Source organism: Callospermophilus lateralis, chromosome 2 (genome assembly GCF_048772815.1).
Source record: "Callospermophilus lateralis isolate mCalLat2 chromosome 2, mCalLat2.hap1, whole genome shotgun sequence".
In the NCBI taxonomy this organism is placed as follows: Eukaryota; Metazoa; Chordata; class Mammalia; order Rodentia; family Sciuridae; genus Callospermophilus; species Callospermophilus lateralis.
In genome coordinates this window covers 117,498,792-117,521,641 of record NC_135306.1, presented here as the reverse complement: position 1 = coordinate 117,521,641, position 22,850 = coordinate 117,498,792, and the positions used below count along the sequence as shown (strand labels likewise).

Sequence of the window (22,850 nt, the reverse complement as noted above, 5' to 3'; positions counted from 1 at the left end):
AGTCTATTTCTTCTGATTTTATGAATTTAAAATGATGTGATGTGCCTGAGTTCCTTAAGTTTTGTATACTTCAAGCTGTTCTCAGACTAGACCTGGCCACTAGTTACTTGTAATTTTATTTGAATAAACTCCCTAAGGAAATAATATTTAGGGTAACTATCTTTTGTCACAGAACCATTTAGTTCCTACTCTACCGCTGATTTCTAGTAAAGAAATCAGAAAACAAAAATTGAACACATTGAACACCTGCTCTCGAACAAGATTGCATTTTTCTTTCCTTGTTCTCCCTGAAGGTTCCCCTTTAGAATAGGTAGGTAGTAATTTAATGTAGTCACCTTGAGATGAGGAGGAACTGTAAGAGTTAATGAGGGAGGCCTTATGTGGAGGGTAGTTTTCTTTCTGCAGTGGTTTGGATAAGTGTCTCCCAGACGTTCATGTAATGAAGGCTTGGTCTCCTGGGAGGTGCTATTGGGGGGAAGGGTGGACTTATTAGGAGGTAGGTCACTGGGGGCATGCTCTCAAAAGGATTATGGGACCCCAGACTTTCCCTCTTCCTCTCTTGCTCTACTTCCTGGCTTATGAGGTGAACAGTGTGCTCTGCCACAAATTCAGGCACTATGGTGCCCTCAGAAGCTATTGCAGCAGATTCCTACAAAAGAGGAATTACCAGAAAAGGATTTCTATCCAGCTAGTGCTTGAGTCTTCATACACCAAACATTTGGACATATTCAGACAACCTCCTGTCTTAGTTCAGTATATTCATAAAGCACTACATACCTAGTTAGGTAGGAAAGGCAGAATCTCTCATACCCAGATTTTGGAACCAGGCAATGTTTCACAGGAACCACCCCAACAGGGGAATAGCAGAGCAGCCCCCTCCATTACAACTATTTTTATCTTTTAATGCCCTGTCATTAGCCTTTTCTTCTTGAGGCAGGAAGTGGCTCTGGGCCAAGCTGTGTGGGCTCAATATAGGCTGTGGTTATTTATGTCCACACAAAACCAGGGTAAGCTCTAGTGGTCTCCTGGCGAGTCAGATGATAACCTCCAAGGGTTATCCAGACCCACTTCTTTCTAATTTCTAGGTTCACATTTTGAAATTACTTTAGATGACCTGGAAAACGTCCCCTACCATACAAAGAAAGGAGATAAGTATCCTTCTACATGATATAAATATGATTTAGTTATGAACCAGAGAATGAAGGCCATAAGCAATTGGTCTATGAGTCTATTGCCAGAAAAATGATCTCTATTAATCACATTGAAGTTAAAAACATTATCTTTGACAGTCCTCAAAATTAAAGTTCAAATTTTAACATGTAATAATGCCTCACTATATATTAGTATACTCTGTTATCTAGAGGTACATTTAGCTGTTAGTTTATCCTGGAAATTTTCCCAGAAAAGCAACTGAAAGCTCTAAAATCCATCTCTTTCTCATCAACTTTGCCACTGTCTTGGTTTGTAATGTTTCTCGGCTGGACAATCACCACAAACAGTGTTTTAACAAATCTCTGGTGTGTCACACACTGGCTATTTCTAATTAACCCATTCTGCCCACACAAATGTGTGAAAATATGCAGCTGCACACAGGAACATATAAAAGCCCACTGCAGGTGCTGGTTCCTCTCCTGGAATTGACTCACCCACTTCTGTCCCATCTATTCTGTTCTGACATTCTTGTCTCTTCAGGGGCTCTGACTCCAGTGTTAATGTTTCCTTCTAGACAATGTACCCAATTCACCCCCCACATTTCTTCCAGACATAACCCTTCTAGAAGGCATCATATGCTTAGCCATTGGGTAGGGGATACTGTGTGGTGTGGGGAGGGGGATTTAACCCAGAGGCACTTAATCACTGAACCACATCCCCAGCCCATTTTTATATTTTATTTTGGGACAGGGTCTTGCTAAGTTGCTTAGGCCCTCACTAAATTGCTGAGACTGGCTTTGAATTCATGATCCTATTGCCTAAGCCTCCCAAGTCACTGGGATTACAGGTGTGCCCCAGGGAACCTGGCAGGTAGGGGGTATTTTAATGCTCTGCATACCAGCCTTTCAGCACTCTGGGGTTAGCCCAGGGAACTTAGAAAGTTCCCAGGCTTACCTCCTTACAATTCACTGTCTAAATTGAATTGTACTTATCTCTCTACAATGACATTCTTACACTGCCTCTTCCCTGCTTATAATTCTTAATAGTTCCTATGGCTTTTAGGCAGTGATGGCAAAGTCCTTCATGTTGCTCCAGCCCCCTCCCTCACTCCTCCACGTTCACCTCTTGTCGGAACCATTATGATATACTTGCATTTTCCCCAGTGTACCTCAGGCACTCGCCCTTTCTGAAAAACTTCCTCCTATATTGTTTACCAAGTGAATTCTAACCCAGTCTTCAACATTAAATATAGATGTTTTCTTCCCCAGAAAACTTTCTTTAATTTTTCTGAGCAGAGCTTGCCATTTCATTCTTCTTTTTAATGCTTAAGTTTTAATTTTTTTAGTTTTATTGATTTTATTTTTTTAAATCCACGACAGCAGAATGCATTACAATTCTTATTACACATATAGAGTACAATTTTTCATATCTTCATTCTTGATCATCCAACTGTATTATATATCACTACAATCATTCATCTTCCCACTAAATCACAGACTCTCAAAAGACAGAGAGGACTGTGGGGGTTGGTTTGTTTGTTTTTATTAATCTTTGTGTCTCGAGCCACCCACGGGCTGTGTGTATGAGCTATGCGCATTTGAGCGTATGAGGGGACTGGCCTGACGTTACTGCCTGATTGGGCTGTGTGACATATGTGTGCCTTTTCTCTCACTCTGCCTTTGGTCCACAGAGCACCTGAGATGGGTGTGGCTTTCCAAGATGTCAATCAATTGGTAGAATATTCTATGAATGGCTGTTCTCCAATAAATAGGGGGATTGCAGATGTGCTCTCTCTCTCTCTTGCTCCCCTTGCCCTCTTTCCAGCATGGGAACCAATATTTGAGGTCACAGAGTCATCCTGACCCTGCAATTGAGAAAAAGGTATTTTTGTGTGTGTGTGGTTTCTTTGTCATTTTTATAGTTATTGATACAGCCAACTCCTTTGAACCCAGGTCATCTCGTCAGCCTGGCCAGCTGGCGACATCTTTGAATCCTTCATTCCTCACGAAGCATCTGACCAGGCATACTTGCAGAATTATGCGAAACTAACAAATGAATAAATGTCAGAGAGGATCCAAAACACATTCCTTGGAAATCTTAATGTTACCTATAGATGTGTAATTCTACCAGAGCTGAGTAATGGTATTGATTTATTTATGGTGAAAGAGATGAAGGACAAGTATGTATCTGATTGTTTGAGACTGAACATGTGAGAGAAATCACAGGTGATTCTCTGGGACATTGGCGATTCCTGCCCATTCTCCATCGATTCTGAAATAGAAGAGGTTATGATGGGAAAGAAAAGAAAGAAATTCAAAAAGTAGCTGATGATTTTACCAGGTTAAAAATAGAAATGTTTGTTTTGATATCATTGTCAAGTGAACTATATTTACGAGCTATATGAAAAGAAACTGTGACCAACAGATATTGTACAAGTTAAAAGAGAAGGAAATTTGTGTCTGAAGATAGAAGGCTGTATAAGTGATGCTCTGAAAGAATATCGCGCTGGCCAGCAGACAGGACATCAGCCAGGAAGAGATGATGCCACTCTCTTGTCATTATCATGGACTTATACCAAGGCCTTCATAACTGTGTTGTTATTTTTGCTTTATATCTTAATGAAGGAGAAATAAGACTTTTCATGTGTAATGTCAGAGAATTAATAGAACCCAAAGATTTTCTTGACAACTTGTTTAATAGATGTGGATGATTTTCATGGTTTTATTATTATTATTATTATTATTATTATTATTATTTGAGAGAGAGAGAAGAGAGAGAGAGGGAGAATTTTTTAATATTTATTTTTCAGTTTTCAGTGGACACAACATCTTTATTCTATTTTTATGTGGTGCTGAGGATCGAACCCAGCACCCCATGAATGCCAGGCAAGTGCGTTACTGCTTGAGCCACATCCCCAGCCCCTGATTTTTTTTTTAATTCTTATGATTTTCTAATTTATTTCCATATATAGGAAGAAATGATCATCCAAGATGATACTGAATCTTCTTATATATTAATGACAAAATGACAGTCTGACCTTTACTGTTTTTACTTTTAAAAGCATGTATTGATCTCAGCCAGCCATAGAGACTGTTGACACATAGATCCTGGACAGAGAAGGCAACCTCTACCTCACTGAGAGTGATGTTATTTAGAAATTATCTTTTGTGACATGCAAATGCTCTGTGCTTCTAGGTGCTATATTATAGCCCTAAATCAAAACAGTCTGTCAAGTGAGATGTTTATCAACATAATCTACAAGCAATAATCATAAGAAATTTGCTATTTGATTTCCTATTTAAAAGTCATTTAGATCATTAGGACCATACTTATGTATTGCATAACATTTCTTTTTAAGAAAGAAAACAGAGCTATGAACACCTTGGCTACTTCAAGAGAAATTTGTGTATACTCTCACCTTTATTATCATGTCAATCGAAATTGTATCCCAGAAGCTTGCTGACTTCTCTGGGTCTTCCAATTCCTGTTCAAGTGAAAGTTCTGAACATTATCAGACAATATAGCCATTCCAGTCCTTATGTCTTATTTTTTTTTTTTTAGCTTATAAGCCCAACTTCCCTAGTCCTTTTTGTTTTTCCTCTGATTTCCTTAAGACTAAGCTTTTCTTAGTGATAAGTTCTCATTTCTTATTTTTTTGTTCATTCATGCAACAAAAAGCATTGGGAGCCCACAATATACCAACTATTATGCTATATATTGGAGATTGTGATAGGATAGTAGCAACCCATGGCATTTGTAATCTGTATTAGTCAATTTTTTGCTATTATAGTGAATGTCTGAGGCAGGCTAACTTTATCTTAAAAAAGAGGTTCAATTTGCCCACAGTTCTGGCCAGATACATGACCATCAAGAATCTGAGTAGCAGAATTAAAAATCCCCATTCTATCTCCTGCAAAGCCAGAGGCTACTGAATTTTGAGGATTTACTAATTCCCATTATAGGTTGTCCACTCTTCAACCTCTTTGTGCCTTGCATGCTCTGCTTTAATCAGTACCAAAGTATCTCATTTCCTTGATCACACTCTGACTTTAAATTGTCCATGTCTTGCAAATGCTGTTCCCTCTTGGCTCCTTTGCCAACCCATCCACCTGATGTCTTACCATTTATAATTCACAACTTTATATTAAAGACTATGCCCTCCTTGATGCTTCTTGGCATCCATCCTTCCTTCCTCTTCTCCTTCCCCAAAGTTACCCCTCCCTCTTCTGTACTGGAGTGCTACAATGCAACAGTTTCTAGTTTGGTTTCTGAATTCAAAATAATCTGATTGATCCCCTCGCTCAATCACTTAGTCACTATGTAATCTTCAACAATTTTTTTAAAAATCTCTCTGGATCTCAGTTTCCTGATCTAAAAAGGGATGTTATGATTTTGGTATGAAGTGCCTCCCAAAAGCTCCTGTGTTGATTCAGGGTACAATTCTGAGGTAAAATGATTAGACTGTGAGAGCTGTTCTGTAATCAATCCATCCTAGTTTAAATGGACGGTATGGATGGTAACTGTAGATAGGAGGGGTGTGGCTGGATGAAGTGGGTCTCTGGGAACATGCCCAGGAAGGCTGCATCTCTCCTGGGGCCCCTTTCTGTCTTCCCCCACTGCTTCCTTGGTGTCATGAGGGGAGCATCTTCCCTCTACCACACTCTTACCCCATGAGGTACTGCCTCATCTTGGGCCCAAAGCAATGGAGTCTGCTGCCTAAGGACTGAGACCTCTGATACCATGAGCCAAAATAACCTTTTCCTCCTCTAAGTTGTTCTTGTTGGATTTTTTGGTCACAGTGATGCCAAACCTGACTCAAACAGGGGACAATAGCCATATTAATCTAATAGAATTGTTATAATTAAATGATGTACTTAGAACAAGTTTTAATACAGAGTAAGCACTTTTACTATTGATTATATTGAGAAACTGATGTGACTCCATTTTTGAGAAACCAGCCTCTACCTCAGAGCAAAGCCTGTCCTAAGGAAGGGGGCATGACCCTTGTCCTTGGAAAAGCCCGCAGAGCCTTTCTAGGCAGATAACCACCCTGCTGAGTTGTTTGTCTGCAAATAACAGGAGAGATCTGCTGTGCCAGGTGTCCCTGACTCAGTTAGGCTAGGTGAGGACCCACAGCAACACCCTAGCAACCACCAATCAGCATGAGACAGGGAAAATACCTGAGATGCCAGATGACCCCCCAGAAGTTTATGGTGGTTGATAACATGTTGGGAAACCATGTAGTTTAGCATGTACACCCCTCGTGGCCTAAACCAATCAGTTCAAAGGAATCCCCCTCTTGTACTAATCAATTACCCCTACCCAACTTTTTCCCCCCAGTGAATGTGCTAACCAATGTTAAGAGTTGTTGTTTGATTTTCCCGCGGTGTGGAATGATTTGCTGTGTGATATTGTGACGCATAGAGTATCCCCCCAAAACCTATAAAATCTCACTGAACAAAGGACTGGGACTCACTCCCTGGGACAGCTGCATCGGAAATGGTTGTGAGTCCAGGCTCGAACTTGCAATAAAGACTCTTATGTGATTGCATTGGATTCAGCTCCTGGAGGTCTATTGGGGTCCCACGAATCTGGCATTACAATATGACACAGGGTTATAGTTATTTATTTAGGTACACTCTACCTGTTTTAGTCAGGTTTACATCACTGGGACAAATATACCCAAGAACAATTTAGAGGATAAATTTATTTTGGCTCATAATTTTAGAGTTCAGTTAATGATCAGTTGATTTCATTGCCCTGGGCCCAAGGTGAGGTAGAACATCATGGCAGAAGGGTGTGGCCAAAGGAAAACAGCTCAGAACATGGCAGTAAGAGAGCCGAGAGCTCTGCTCACCAGGAACAAAATGTATGCCCCAAAGGCACACCACCCAGTGACCTGCTTCCTCCAACCACATCCTACCTGCTACCTAAATTAACCACACAGTTAATTCATTCGAGTGGATTTATCCACTGATTAGGTTGCAGCTCTCATAATCTATTCATTTCACCTCTGAACATTCTTGCATTGTCTTACACATGAGCTTTTGGGGAACACCACATATCTAAACTATGACATTACCCCACAGACTGCTCCATAGGAGTAAGAACACTGTCTTACTCATCACAGTACCCAGTGTACAATAAATGCACAATAAGCGGGTTTAAAACTAAACCTGATAATATATATCTTAATTCCTGCAATCCAATAAATCAAAGGCAACAAATTTTAAATAACAACTCATGAACAGCTTTGCCAACTGTAATTGGAGATCCCCTCCCATAGCATTCTTAAAACTTCTTGTTGCTGCCATGTGTGGTGGTGTATGACTGTAATCCCAGCAGTTTAGGAGGCTGAGGCAGGACAATGGCAAGTTCAAAGCCATCCTCAGTAATTCAGTGAGGCTCTAAGCAACTCAGCAACATATGGTCTCTAAATAAAATTTATAAAATGGCTGGGGGATATGGCTCAGTGGTTAAAGGCCCCTAGATTCAATTCCTGATACAAAAATAAAAAATAAAAATCCTGTTCCTGTATGACTTAACTTCAGTCATTTCAACAGTTATCTACTAAGTGCCTACCATGTGCCAAGCAACATTCTAGTCAGTGAGATAACTCAGCATGGGCAGCCCACATACCTCTTGAAGAGGTAAACATATAATCTTACTTACAAAATCTACTCCTGTTGGGAGCCACAGTGGTATACCACATAAGCTGCCATGGGAAAACATAGGAGCCACAATTAACCTATTTTTGGAGTCAGAGAAATGAAATCTGGCTGAAATTAGGAGAACAAGGGCTTTTGGAGATGTGCTGTTTACACGCTAAGTTAAAAAATGGATCAACCAGCTGCTTTGTGGAGAGGTACCCTTCTCTTACTAGTAAGGACAGTCTCTAGAAAACACTGCAGAACAGTGTCTTGGGTCTTGGGCAACTCCCTCTTCCTTGCAGCACTTATTCCCTAAAGGATATTCAACTCTTAGAAGTTGATACAGTTTAATTCAAATATGTTGTAAAAACTATGAGATTCCGGGGACCATGCTAACTATAGACTCCTAGGCCTCCTAGAATTCACCATAATAACTCTTTCTGCTCTGTGCAACCACATGTCTCTTCTTGAAAGAATCCACATATTTTTCAAAATGCTTGTTAGAATTCTGCAGTCATAAATTACTGGTGTTAGGATCTGAAAGTCCTTAATTCTGTTTGCATGTAACCTGTGCTTTATGTGTACAGCATTCTGAGACAATCTCTAAATTCTTTCATAAATAAAATATTTATTGAATATCTACTGACAGCTCCATAGTTGTTCTCACTAGCCCCAGGGTTAACATATCTTGACATTTCTAATTCTTTATTTCCTCTCTTCATTATCACACATCCAGTTTCCTATGCCTGCAGGATTATTTATATAGTGAGTAATTTGAGAGAGGGTGTGACTACACTGAAGAACACAACAGTCAACAAAATCCCTCATCAGAATGTTAAATGGCTTTGGGCCAGACCTGAGTGACTCCATTCTGGAGCCATGTATGAGAAGTCCTTTCTTTAAACATCACATTAGGGCAGTTCTGTTGAATTCATACTTTTTCCTTTCCATGTGTAAAATATAACACTTTTCCTCCCCTGTTAAAAAAAAAAAAGACTATAATTCTAGGTATTAGATTGAGTTAACTTGTAACCAAAGCTTTGGATGTAGGCAGAACTGGGTTTGAATTCTGACTTCACTGTTTTCTAGCTGTTTGATTTTGGATAAGTTATTTAATATCCCTGGCCTGGTTTCCTTATCTGAGTTGTTATAAAGATCACATTGTTGTAATAAAGATACAGCAGACATAAAAAGAGAGTCTTGATAACTAAGCATTATTTGAAGTGCCATGAGTGTATTAACTCATTTACCCCTTATAAGATGCCTATCCCACAAGTCACTTACAGGATAAATATCCTGGGTGGCACTCTTTTACAAGGAGTTCTATAAGCCACATTCTCTGTCTCCCAGATACAATGATAAGGGCCTATTTTTTTTTTTTTTAACAAAGCCTGAGATGTTATTAGCCTCAGGCATCCATCCTTCAAGCCCTCCTTAAGGGGACCTATAACACGCTCAGTGTGACTGTTTTTCTGAAACTGGCAGCCTGTGACACTTCGCACTAGCTGCAAACATGTGTCTACATTTAGTTCAACAGAGCTAGCTTTGCTGACACAAAGATCGTGGTGCAAAGCACAGCTCTTTAGTTTCCAAATGAATGAAAATGACATATTTAAAGCAAAGCTGGCCACAGCATATAGCTGGAAAACAATAATGACTCATAGGAAAGACAAAGACTGAGTAAGAACCAATGAAAGGCCACTCATTCCTTCATTAACAGCACTTGGGAAATGTGGTCTCAGAATGGAACAACCGAAAGCATATGGACAAAAAACTCCCAGGTTTTTGAGGATAGTCTAATTCCCATCTTGTTTATACATTTCCTAACTCCTAAATTAGTTACACTAGGAGTTGAGGGGGAAGTACAGGAACCAGAGATATTAGAAATTTTTACATGAGGCATGCATCTGCGTCACAACTAGCATTGCTGAGCATTGTGAAATGACTATTAGATAGCTTTGATAAGAGAACTTGTTATTACAGTCTAGATGTGGGACCACAAAAACATTCCAGCAGCAACTAAAATATTAAAGTGTCTTTACTACATGTGTATATTATAAGAAGTATTAAAAAAAACCTAACAGTAAATAAAATATTTCATGCTCCCCTTCCTTGTTTAATTTTTTAATTATTATTATTGCTATTATCAATGTTTTAATGCTATCTAATCTTGGCATATCTGAGTGTGAAAGTGTCTTACCACAAGCTTTTCTGCCAATCTATTCATTATTTCTATGGGTGGATACTGAATATATCAACAGTTGTATTTGTATAATAAAAACCATTTCTTGATTTTTAATGCTAGTAAATGTTCAAGGTTTTGAACTAAAAATACTATTGGCATATATTTGAACTAAAAATACTACTGACTATTAGTATAATATTATATACTAATTAATCCTCAGAAAGATATACACTCGGGTGTGGCTTAAAAGAGGGGTTATAATCTGAGAAATGCCTCATTTGGTAACTTTATTGTTGTGTGAACATCATAGAGTACACTTACACAAACTAAGGTGGCTATGAGGTTACTAAGTGATGTTATCTTATGGGACCACCAATGTATGTTTAGTTTATTATTAACCAAAAGTTACACAATCAGTACTGTCTTCACTTTCTTGGGGATTTCTCAGAAATTGCCAAACAGAATCGAGAGCTAAAAGATAATGTCTAGGATTTTAAGAGTTGTGCATCAAAATATCTCATATAAATTAAATGAAGGATTTATTCATCAAAGTCAACCACTCTCAGAGACAAACCTTATGTATATTTTGAATGTTTATGTCCCTCTCCCAAGCATTTAGAACCCTTTGCTACAGAAGCTGACCATACCGGGTGCTAGCACATGGCCTAGACTCCTCTGATGGAATGCTTTCACCTCAGATTTGGGGTCAGAAGTTAATGATAAAAAAAAGAAAGAGCTTCCTAGAGTCTGTCTGGCAAGGATAAGAGCAGACACAGAAATTATATTTATTTTCCAAAGGCAAGTGGACACAGTGATTCTAGTGGTCACTTCTTGATTCTAGTGCCAGAATCAAGCTGGAGATGCTACAGACTGTGGTTTCTGCCGATCAGCGGAGACACGGATTCTTCCTGGGAAAGCTGTATTAAGTAATGTTGAGCATGGTGACTGGCTCCATAGTCTCCAAGTCTGGTTCTCCAAAACTTCTAGAGATAATGTCAGATCTCCAATAATCTTTAACAAATTCTACCAGAATCCTGGGAACTTTATTGTATTTACCTTAAATAATATTGGACATGTTACTCCAGGTATATATATTATAGTTTGAGATGAAAGGCAGTTTCTCCTAGGTTAAAAGAGAAGATAGCCTAAAAACATACATTTTGGCCTACAAGGTAATGGTTAGCCTTGCAGCAGCCAAAGCATTTAACTTTAACAGTTTGGGCATTCTCCTTCTGAATTCCAGAATCTACTTTCCAGGAGGCACTGATTGTATTGATGTGCATTGGATATCAGCAATCAGCTGTTTGCTCTTACTTGTCCTACAGTCCCTGCATCATACAATGGCTTCCAGCCTGTTTTTTCTTCACACTGACTGGCCTGTCCAGGGAGTTTGGTTTGGGGAATACTTCCTATCCACTAAGAACATCTGTGAAATTCTAGATCAACCTGTTCCATTGGATTTTCCCTCCTTTTATTCATTCTCTGTTTTCTTATCTGATTTCTTAAGTGTTCTGCTTCTTTAAAGAGGAGCCTTAACAATGTACTGTATGCTTGAAAATTGCTGAAAGTAGATTTTATATGTTCTCACCACAAAGAAAAAATGTATGTGAAGTAATGAATACATTCACTAGTTTTATTTAGCTATTCCACAATATATGTGTATTATAAAATATCACATTGTATACCATAAATAAGTACAACTTTTATTTGTCAACTATACAACTAATTTTTTTAAAAGAGAAGTCTTGGCTAGTCTACTTCATTTCATCCACTTCTTAGGAGATAAAAATCATCACAGTAAATTGTGCTAAACATAGCAGATAATTGAACAGTGTAAATTCTTCTTGCCGGAATTGGCCCATATTATTTCTTACTAGTATTAAGGAATTCTTTTTTTCTTTACCTATGAGAGAAGAAAAAACCTTTAGTGGGAATTATATTTTTGTCCTATTCCCAGAGAGTAGTATCCCTTCAAGCAATATCTTAGCAAAGAGTTTTAGCAATTAGCTTAATAATGCAATTAAAACTGTCTCTCCTACTAAGCAAAAAAGGTTATTCAGGACATGGATGCTTCAAGATGGTTACACTTATCATAATGCTTTTAAAACCAAACACCTCTGAAAATATGAACATATCCATTTTTCAAAAGAAAAATCATGTAATAGAGAAATGTATTTGTTTATTCACATGGTGTATCACATGTGAACTGAATTGGTTGGCCTCAAAACTAGTCATTTGACTTTAAGCATCATGCTTTTTTTTCCTCAACAGAACTGTATCTCTAAATTGTAAGTGCCAGTCATGGTTCCCACCACACCCAGGGCCCACAGTCACTTCAGAGGAGAACCACTCCATCTTGGGTCCCCGCTGTGAAAGCTGCCCTGGCCAGCCATGGTGACTCAGTCACATCTCTCTCTGGCCTCTGCTGATTCAACAGAAGTAGGAAACTGACCTCAAAGGAAGCCTGTCCACAGACTTGTCAGCAACCTACAAGGAGGCCTGGCAAATACAGTTTTGACTCAATAGAGGTGGTTTGTGTCAAGCAGATTCTAGCTGAGTCTCCCGTTGACTCAACCTTTCTGCAGATAATGGTTGTGTACACTCTTCTGATGAACTGATTGGGTGGAATAACCCTGTTCAACTTTCTATTTCACCACTCTTGTGTAAACATGTCCTAACAGAACAAAACATCACGTGTTTGGAAGTTCCCAATCTTCTTAACCGCTGATAGCTACTTTTCTTCTAGAAACATTTGTTCCTTGTATTCCATGGTCCCATACAATCTTGGTCTTTTCTTTACTTTTTGCTCCCTCTTTTTTTCTAATGCTGAACAGCACTCTGAATGCTTTATATAAATTATCTTATTTAAGCTTCACAACAACCCCATGAGGTCAACACTATAAGTATCCATATTTTACAGATGGAGTAGGCAAGGCACAGAGATGGTGAGGCTTGTGATCCAGGTGATGGTAGAAGAGAAGAGGGCTTATTACAGAGATCATTTAAAGGTAGACAGGATAAGGCCTGGATGTTGAATTAGATGTGGAATTGAGGGAAAGGAGGAAACAAGAATAATGCTTGGGCTGGGGATGTGGCTGAAGCGGTAATGTGCTCGCCTGGCATGTGTGGGGCGCTGGGTTCGATCCTCAACACCACATAAAATAAAATAAAGATGTTGTGTCCACCGAAAACTGAAAAATAAATATTAAAAATTCTCTCTCTCTCTAAAAAAAAAAGAATAATGCTTAAGTAATGGGGTGAATTGTGCTGCCATTTGTCTAGTTCCATTGGACATTCCAGAAACACCTTTGAGTTCAGTATGTCTAAAACTAAATTTGTCATTTTCCCCACAAGACCTGCTCTTCCTTTTAATATTTTCTTTTTCAGAGAATGTCACCATCACTTGTTAAATGCAGGTACTTTACAGAAAGGGATACAAATGACAGTAGTTAGAACTATACTAAAGATCGTTCTAGGTATTCAAATTGTTTTCTCCAACTTATTTGGGGTAAAGTAAACTAGACTTTTAACCCTGGTTTAACCATAAGTTTATTGGGGGCAGAGACTGTGTCTGGAATTAAAGCTTACTTCTATTGAGTGTTTTTCAAAACTCAAGGCTCATACTCAGCATTTTACAAGCATCACCCCACGTAATTCTCCCAACAGTTTTTCTGAGGCATGATGACTATGAACATAGGTTTTAATCCTGGCTATATTGTATAATTTGGGGGAAACACTCAACTTTTCTGAAACTTATAAGTGGAACTCTAAAAGCACAGAAGAGAGACATCTAACCAAAATAGATGATATCTAAGAAGGTTTTAGAATGGAAGGAGATGCTGAGCTGAACCTTTTCTTACACAGTTATTAGGGGAAAGGTTTTACAAGCAAAGAGAGCAGACTATCTACGGAAAGGCCAGGAAGTAAACAAAAGTACAAAACCTTTTTCTAACTGCCAGTGCAATTGACCAAGAACAGAAAAGGGTTACAAAAGCACATGCCTACAAGGGCCAGGCAGGTCAGGTAAAAAGGGAGGATGGCCAGGGGTAAGACAATGGGAAGAAGTGAGGTCCAGAGCAAATAGGAGAGCACAGAACCAGCCCCAAGGTGCCAGCCTACCTGGGTCCAGTGCCTTCCCTCCCTCACCATGCTCCAGGGCACAGCCTTCTATTCTCTTCTTTGAGCCACCAATTTTTACTAATCTAGAAGCTCCTCTTATACCACTGACTCTACCTGCAATGTGCTTTGCATGGCTCCTTAACATCATTTCAGCTCAAATAAGGTTTAAAAGAGGTCTTCTCTCATCACCATCCACAAACCAGCCTTCAGCCAGTTTGTGCTCCACTTTATTCCTTTATTTTAAGTGTGCCACATAAACTGTATCAGAGAGGGAAAATTTTCAGTACGTACAGCAATAGTTGACACAGAGTAGGTACCTAATAAAATCAGTTTATTCATTTTGAACAGATGAATGATGTTTTTATTGTGTGCCCATTTATTGTCAGGCACTATGGACTGCAGAGACAGATTTGGCAATTATCAACCAGAATATAGGTAGTAGTTAATGCCAAAGGAGAAACTCCAAGCATCTGTGTAGAGCCAAAAGACAATGAGCCTAAGGGAAATTATTTGTACAAGTGAACAGAAGAAAAACCCCAAAGAGACTGGTCAGGAGAAGTAAGGAGGGGACCAGGAAAGAAGTGACATCACAGAAGCCAAAGGAAACCAAGGTCCCTGGTGTAAGTTAAGACTTGACTAGAAAATCCACATCTGGCTGGTTATGATGGGCAGACACCTGGGGAACTACAGACTTCTCACATTCCTTTGTCTCCTTGTTGTGCTCACTGGGAACCTCTGAAGAAAGCTTCATCTATGTATCTACACCTGTCTGTTTCCTGTGCTGTATCCCAATAGTGAGGACATGTGTGTTTTCTTTTTACCTTGTTCAAATAAATTTTATTTCATTTTCACCTTCAAGTAAACAAATTTCCATTCACATATTGCTACCTCTATAAAGCCATTTCTTTATTAATAGGACATAATCTACAATTTTTATATTCTGATCCTGATCCCATTCCCCGACCCTCAAAATCATGGTAATATTATAAGCCTATAGTTTTTATTCTGTGTTGAGTGAACATTAAAGCCAAAAGCATCCTCCTGGCCTCCTTGTAAATACACACACACATACATATTTCTATATATATAGGTATATATATATATATATATATATATATATATATATATATATATATTTCTAGGAGCATATATATATAAGTATATATGTAATAAAAAATGCTAAAAAATGAAAAGAAAAACAGATTTAAGGGAAATGGATAGTGACCAAAATGTATATCCAGAGAGATATGACTAATAATCTAGATGGGGTGTTAGCTTCCCCAATAAAGCGACATTTGGGCAGAAATATGAAGGACATTAGGAAGAGAGCCTTGTAGATAGTGTGGAAAGAATGTTCTGAGAGAGGAACAGCAAGATCAAGAAGATGTGTGTGGCTGAGGGATGAGAAGAGAATAGAGTAGTAGAAGATGAAGAGTTGGCAGAATAGAAGAAAGCAGCAACTGCCTTCAGCTTAGGTATTCTACAAGTCTGCCTAAGGAAGGAGTGGTACATCCAAACAGTGCCTGGCACTTAGTAGTGCTCAATAAACATCATTGATATTTGAATCTCCAAGGTGCACAGAAAATTCATATCCCATCTAGGCCTTTGGCACTTGCTTAGGGATTCATGAAAATATTCTTAACATCTCCTCCCTGGCTGGAATTCTCATTTCTATCTTCTGGATAGTCTTTGAATATCTTCCAAATATTCAGTGTTCAAACAAAAACAGCCGATAGTATAAATTTCCCATTGACTTCCACTCTATGGTTGAAAGTCAGTACTTGAAATTATCTAGATTGGTTGTTTGCCCAATAGCCATTTGACCTCAGTCACAAAATTTATTTGTCTTCCCCCCTCCTAGACTCTGAAGCCCATCTTGACCCTACATCAAGGTGTCTGAGTCCATCCCAACTACCCAAGTCTCTAGCAGTGCAGTGACTCAGCAGCAAGCCTGCTCTGCTGATAATCCTGCTCTTCCTGTAAGTTGCAGCCTTTCTTCTTATAGGACTCACTTTGCTCTTTTATTATTGCACCATTTGTTGTTTCTTTGTTCATAAGGTTGTTTTATTTTTTCATTTAAAGTTGGTAAAATCCTCCTCCATGAACCCTTGTTTTTCCTTTTTTCTTTCATATATATATTAGTTGTCAATGAACTTTTATTTTTATCTATATGCGGTGCTGAGAATTAAACCCAGACCCCCACCCATGCTAGGCAAGCACTCTACCACTGAGCCACAACCCCAGCTCCCTTTTCTTTCTTTTTAAAACCAAGCCCATTCCATTTTCTACTAGTTTAGTACTTGACTCCTTGACTTGTTCCCCCATGCCTGGAGTATTTTTCTTTTTCTTTTGCTGTGCTAGGGCTAGAAGCCAGGGCCTTGCAAGTGCCAGGCAAGTGCTCTACCACTGAGCTACATCCCCAGCTCTTGAGTACTTTTCTAATTTCCCAGTTCCTTTGAGATTTAAAGTTTACCTTGCTCACTTTTTCAGAGACTGGAGTCCTGAATCCTGGCCCTATCTTTACTACTTTTTAACAGAATTATGCCTAAACAAGCAATCAGAGACTGGAGAGTCATTGGGTGCTCCCTTTGTCCAAAGGCAACCTGAGTTCCTTCTACCCACCAGGCACAGAAGACCTGAAGACAGCACAGGGAGCAAGATAGATCTTGCATTCATAGATATTAAATTGTGGGAAAACAAACACATAAGCAAATATAAGTCTAGGTGATGAGTATTTTTCCATACTTTTTACTGGTGCATTACAGTTTTACATAATGGTGGGATTTTGTTACATATTCATACATGCATACAATATTAGGGGATGAGTATTATGAGAAAGCATGCAAGCTCCATCTGCCCCATTCTTACAGCTTACCCATGTAGTACCTCCAGCTCATGTGAATTTCCTTCCTGAATCTGTCCTTGAGAACATCCCTGAACATTCCCCTTGGTTAAAGCAGTTCCCATCAAAACTCTTCATAGAATCTGAGTTTAGAGCTTTTGACAACTAAGTTGTAAAGACAGTGACTAATTTTATTAATGCTGGCTGGGAATCCTTGAGCAATTATGGGATCTCCCCTTCTACATGGTCATGGGAATCTTTCCCTTGCTTGGGAAGCCCCGGACTCTACAGTACAACTCACAGGATTCCCTTAACTTCCTCTTCCAGTCACCAAAAAAAGTAACAGCTGGTTATTTATAGAAGCTATCAGAAAGGCATGGACAAAACACATGTCATCAATAAACATAGTCTTTTAAAAGTGTTTTTGACTAATGAAGCCAAAACACCAAATTTTAAATTCAAAAACTAGGAGAGAGTATAGAGTAAAATGTGAATCTCTCATATAATCTTTCTTTCCAATTACCAGTTCTCCTGCCCATGGACAACCAGTGTTACCAGTTTTTTAAGTGTTCATTAGAAAATTATATGATTATGTAAGCAGAGATTTTCTTTAACACAAATAGCAGCACAGTATACTGGTCCTCAGTAGCAAAGTGCTATCTCATATGCATTTTTTCTTCTATTATTAGGAGTTCATTGTTCTCAAAATTCGTCTGTTTACCAAATGTGGTGAAGTTGGGCAGCTATCCTATCAGGCTCAGGTAGAAAATCCAGCACATGACTGTATGACACTAACCTTGCTATTCTGGCTCTCTGGTGACCTATCTGGTGTCCTCCCATAATTTCTGGGGGAAAAAAGAGTCATGATGCTAGTATGGAATCTTGTGGTTAACCATGAAAAGAAAGAAGCCCTGAGATTGGTCAACAGAACATATCTCATGTCCTCTAGTTTCCTTTCCCTTAGAACTCAGCAGCTCTAGCCAGTCATTGAAGTTCATGGGTAAAGTATGTGTTTCATCTCTCTGTGTCTTTCCTCTACACAGCATGTGCTAAGGCTTTTGTTGAATAATGATGATAAAAGAAGCTAGACATGTCACTGATTGTGGGAATTAACCAGAACTTCTCTAGAAGACACTGCATGGAACATCATAATATTCACCTGGCTATGTGTGTGAAGCACTTCTTTGACTAGAGGAAATCAGCTGCTGACTGAAGAGCTGGAGATGGTACATCGAGAGGACTGCTGGTATTGTTTCAACTAAGGTAAGTTTTGGTAGAAATGGTAAAAGCATGAGGCTTGAGAGTAGGAGAAATAACTCTTCTGCAGCCCCAATTGTAGCTATACTACATTGACACATTTCCAATGAGAAAATTCCCAAGGACACCACCTGGAAAACTCTGAATTGAACTAGAAGCATTTTCTTGGGCTGTATAACAGTTTTGAACCTGAGATAATGAGCCATTTGAAGCACCTAGGGTCTTAGATAAGTTGGCTGGGAAACTGGAAGCCCCAGACTAAAGCAGCCACAGTGGGATGGGACAATCATCTATTGTCTTTTATGGCTCAAGTGTGAAACCAGATGTGTGGTAGTCTACTGGGGAGCTACATTTTAAAAAGCAGAAGTGTTTTATTGCAACCATTCTCCCCCGTATCTGTTCTTTCCAATGTATGTGCTTTTAACTAGTGAGGCTGTCCCAAGATTTTGCCTTCGATGGAGTCATGGCTATTTGATTCCTTTAATCATAGGCAATTCCAAGTTGCAATTTAAGATCCCTACTTGATTATAAAACTAAAATACAATTTTTTTTATCCAGAATTGGTACTAGCAAAAGTGCCATATTTGTCTAATACCTATTGTGAAGCTTTACTATCATTTTATTCTCAATTTTGCCTTTTGCAAAATGAAAAGTGGGATCACATGAAATAATTTCTAACTTTCCTTCCATCATCTTAATATTGTCAGAACTCATGAAAACTCTTTTCTATATATTCCCTTTTCCTTATAGATAAATATTAACTGGCAAAAAAAGAAAAAGATAATATAAGAGGAATTCCTTAATGTTCATTTAACTCAAGAGTCATAGAAACATTTTATTTGTATCAGAATTTTTTTCAACTCTGGTTTACAAAGATGAACAGTCATACCTGGTTTTGTTATAAAAGAGACCATTTTAAAGTTTCATACTTACTCTCTCAATAGCAGATAAGGGCATCATTTACCGAACTATCTGCTTTTCCTACATAATACTGTAACATTTTCATGTGCACATCTCAATATTATCTCAAGTTTCTGTCTTAGGCCAAGTGATCTAAATACAAAAAGAGTAGTTCCTCTACCTTGCCCTCCCACCTTTTTTCCCTGTCAGTAATACTTCAAGTTTCACATTCACAACCATTAAGTCATTTTGGACTTCTCCCTTTTCCTAAGGGCATTCAATCATTCACAAAGCCTCTGTGATTGTTAAATCACAGTAGATCACTTACCTGTCTCTTCCTTTCTTCTCTCACTATCTATACCATAATTTTAGGTCAGTTCTGCCATATGAGCTTTCAAATTTGTTTCCCACCCCTTTCCAAACCATCCAATAACCAACAACTATTAAAGTGTTGGTCTTCCTAGAATAGGATAGTCTCCACATCATCTCTTGACAAAACCCAACACAGATTCCCAACGATATATAGGATACATAATCTCTTTCTTAGTGTGTATGTGTTTCCCTCTTTCATTTTGCAAATCTCTGTAATTTTGTCCTACTTTTCCTCTGTACCTTTTTCTTATTCCTGTTCCCCATATTTCCCTGGCATTCCTTGTTTATGCTGTCAGTTCCACAGATCTGACCTTCTTTATCCTCCCACTTATCAAAATCCTATTCATATATCACAATCCAGACCAAATCCTCATTTTCAAAGCCCAGATTCATTTTCTTCATTTTTTTACCTATACCAACCTGATGTGATTCTTCTGTTTTCTGTTACCTTATAGATTTATTAAGCATGACACATATTTGAGACTTTTATAAATTATTATATTTTCTTAGTTTTCTTTTAACTTCCATGTGCTTTCTATCTTCCCAACTAAATAACAAGGTAACTAAGGAAAGTTACAGTATCTTATTCACATAATGGGTCTTGATTCTGGAGTCAGAATGCCTGAATTTTAGTTCTTATGCTATTGATCATTTATTGAGTGTAATCATGGTCTCAGTTTTCTCATCTGCAAAATGGAAATAAGAATGAGTTTTCCCCTCTAGGAGTTTTGAAATAAGATCACACACATGCAAAGTACTTAGAGTATCTAAAACTTGGTAAGTATTTGTTAAATGTTAGTTATTGACTACTATTATTCATCTTTCTTACCTCCAAAGGACCTAAGCAGAGTGCCCTGATCTTTAACCATGCTTAATCAATATTGAATGGAACTCAGTTGGACTGAATTGTAGGATAGAGGGTACTGTGTGGGTGGTATTTTGTGGAATGGGGAAACTATCTGCCATTACTAAAATCATGCCATAGGTTGTCACTTACTGTCAAATCCAGCCTAAATCCCTGCTACTCTCTAATCCTGCTCCAGAAACTTCTGAGAGTTTGGCCCAGTGAACAGAGGCTGTTTTCCTAGAACATCCTACCCTTTCTGGCAATAAAATCTGACCCTGCAGCAGAGAGCAGGTTGCTAGTTTTCCCAGGGTCCTCAAGGTGCTACGAAAGAATGTAAACCACAAAAGTCAGCCTCCTGTCTACAATTTTATTAAATAAGCCTCAAGATTGGCCTACTAAAGTGGAAAATGGGCTCCATTCGACACTTTCCTTTCATCTTACAGGTAGAACCAGTATGCTTATGGGCATCAGTCAGAAGGATGCTCTACCTGGGCTCGCATCAATAACAAAAGAGCAATACATGCTAATCAAAGAGATGGAGGCATTCGTGCTGTTCCACTGAGCCATATAAAGTCATTTTTTTCTGTAAAGAATATTAAACAGGAAACTATAAAGTTTGGGTCCCCATAAATATCATGGATACCACTACCATTAAGTAGCCAAAATTCAGGCTTAAGCCATCTATTAAGCCCTGTTGAAAACAATGCAGAGGCAAGAAATGATTCTAAAGATGAAAAATGTGATCAAAAGTGGTGTAATCTCAGATAAACACTCCAGTGTCGATTTTTTATTTTATTACAATAAACTGGATTATAATATCCAGCTCACCTGGCTGTGGTGACAATTAAATGAGATATAAAGCAAACTATGGACCAAGTGGCACATGGTAGCCACACAGTCCACGAGGATCCTCCCTTCTCTCCAGAGGCAGAAGCATCCTGCCCAGAGCTAGAAATGATGATCTTGGTAACTATTCCACAGGCAGGTGAATAAGATTATTTGAACATTTCTGAAATGTTGACCTAGATTGTTGGGTTCATAGAATAGGAAGGCTCTGGGCTCTCAGAGTTGTTCACACTTGCAACTTAGGTGCCCACCTCAGTACAGAAGGCTGTTTCTTCTCAATCTCCTGAAAGAGATCTGAATTTATTCTGGGTTTAACCTTGATTTTGACATGATTGCCATTTCCAACAAGTCCAATTTCCTTGTTGAAAGAAGTCCTTCCCTAGGGTGAAATCCCAATAGCCTCATTTGCTTAAATTTCCTTAATGGTCTTGTTTATGCAGGGTGTGGTTTTTCCCCCCTCGGTGCAGAATATAGATAATAAATAAACAACCACGGGAAACATGCCCTAAGAAGGGAGTTCGTTGATTCCCTTGATGCCCAGGGCATGATCCGTGTTGCTGGGCGGAGAAGGTGTTGACCACCCCAGGCGCACCCTCGGGACAGCTCTGCGGGAGCGGCGAGGGGAGGTCGGGACCCCTGGGTTGGGCCGGGAAAGGGAATGGGTGAGAGGGTAGGAGGCGCGGGAACCTCGGGCAGCCCCAGCAGCCGGGTAGAGCCCGACAGGTCCCAGCAACTCCCCTCACCCTTCTCCACGCCTCCCGGGTTTTCCCCCTGGCTCGGGGTTTCCTGTTTCAGTTCTCGGCGATCTCCAGCAGCAGGTGCTGGTTTGCCAACCTCGGCTCCAGAGGCGGCGAAGGAGAAGGAAAAGAGAGAAGGGGAGGAGGAAGCGGCGCGCGGCGGCGGCTGCCGGCGGGCGGGCGAGGAGCGAGGCGGCAGGCGGCCGAGGCGAGTTCTCTCTCGCCGGCGGAGCAGCGGCGCGGGCGGCGGGCCGAGCCGAGGGCCGGGGGCGCGCCCGAGCCGGGGCCCCGGCTTGCGGCCGGCTGGCCGGGCGGGCGGGCGGGCGGGCGGCATGGGGGAGCCTCCCGCTTGCCCTGCGCCCTAGCGGCTGCCGCGGCGGCCCAGGGCTGAGGCGAAAGGCGGCCGCCTGCCGCAGGGCCCCGGGGCTGCCCCGGCTCCCAGAGCATGTGATGGCTGCTGAGAAGAGACTGCAAGTAGGTTGAGCAACAGATCCCGGCGCGCGCGACTGTGGGGTGTGAGCTGTGCCAGCCGGGAGAGGGGGGCTCCGGGGCCGCGGCCCGCTGAGAGGGCGAGCGGACGGGCGCGGCTCGGCGCGGGGAGGGCCGAGCTGGCCGCTGTGGCCGCGGGCCCCGCCGCCCGCTCGCCGCTTCCTCGCGGGATTGGCCATGCCGGGTAGCGGCCCCCAGGTTTGTCCTCGGGAAGGGGGTTGGGGTGCCGACGGCGGCGAGAGGGACGCTGAAGGAATGGACGTGGGGAGGCCAGGGGGCCGGGAGGCCGCGTCTGGACGCCGGGCTGGGACCCGAGCGGCCGAGCCGGTTGATCTCCAGGCCCAGGCGGGTCGCACTGCCCGAAGTCGAGTCGCCGAGCTCCCGCCACTCAGGTGTCACGGAGCGGAAAGCCCAGCGCATCCTCCGCGGGCGGCTCCGGTCCCGCCGGGATTTC

General features: G+C 40.5%; 1 protein-coding gene across 2 annotated transcripts in view; it reads left to right on the top strand.

Annotated features, from left to right (window-relative positions):
- The first annotated feature begins 22,286 nt into the window (after window positions 1-22,286).
- The window catches only part of Zc3h12c (zinc finger CCCH-type containing 12C), a 66,458-nt gene continuing 65,894 nt past the window's right edge, over window positions 22,287-22,850 (top strand). Inside the window, exon 1 of one of the 2 annotated variants that reach the window (XM_076846440.2) lies at window positions 22,287-22,381. In XM_076846440.2, the coding sequence (XP_076702555.2) occupies window positions 22,358-22,381 (24 nt within the window). In that variant the 5' untranslated portion in view covers window positions 22,287-22,357. Of the gene's footprint in view, window positions 22,382-22,520; window positions 22,595-22,850 lie in introns of those variants that run through there. The other variant, XM_076846441.2, reaches the window with a different exon arrangement.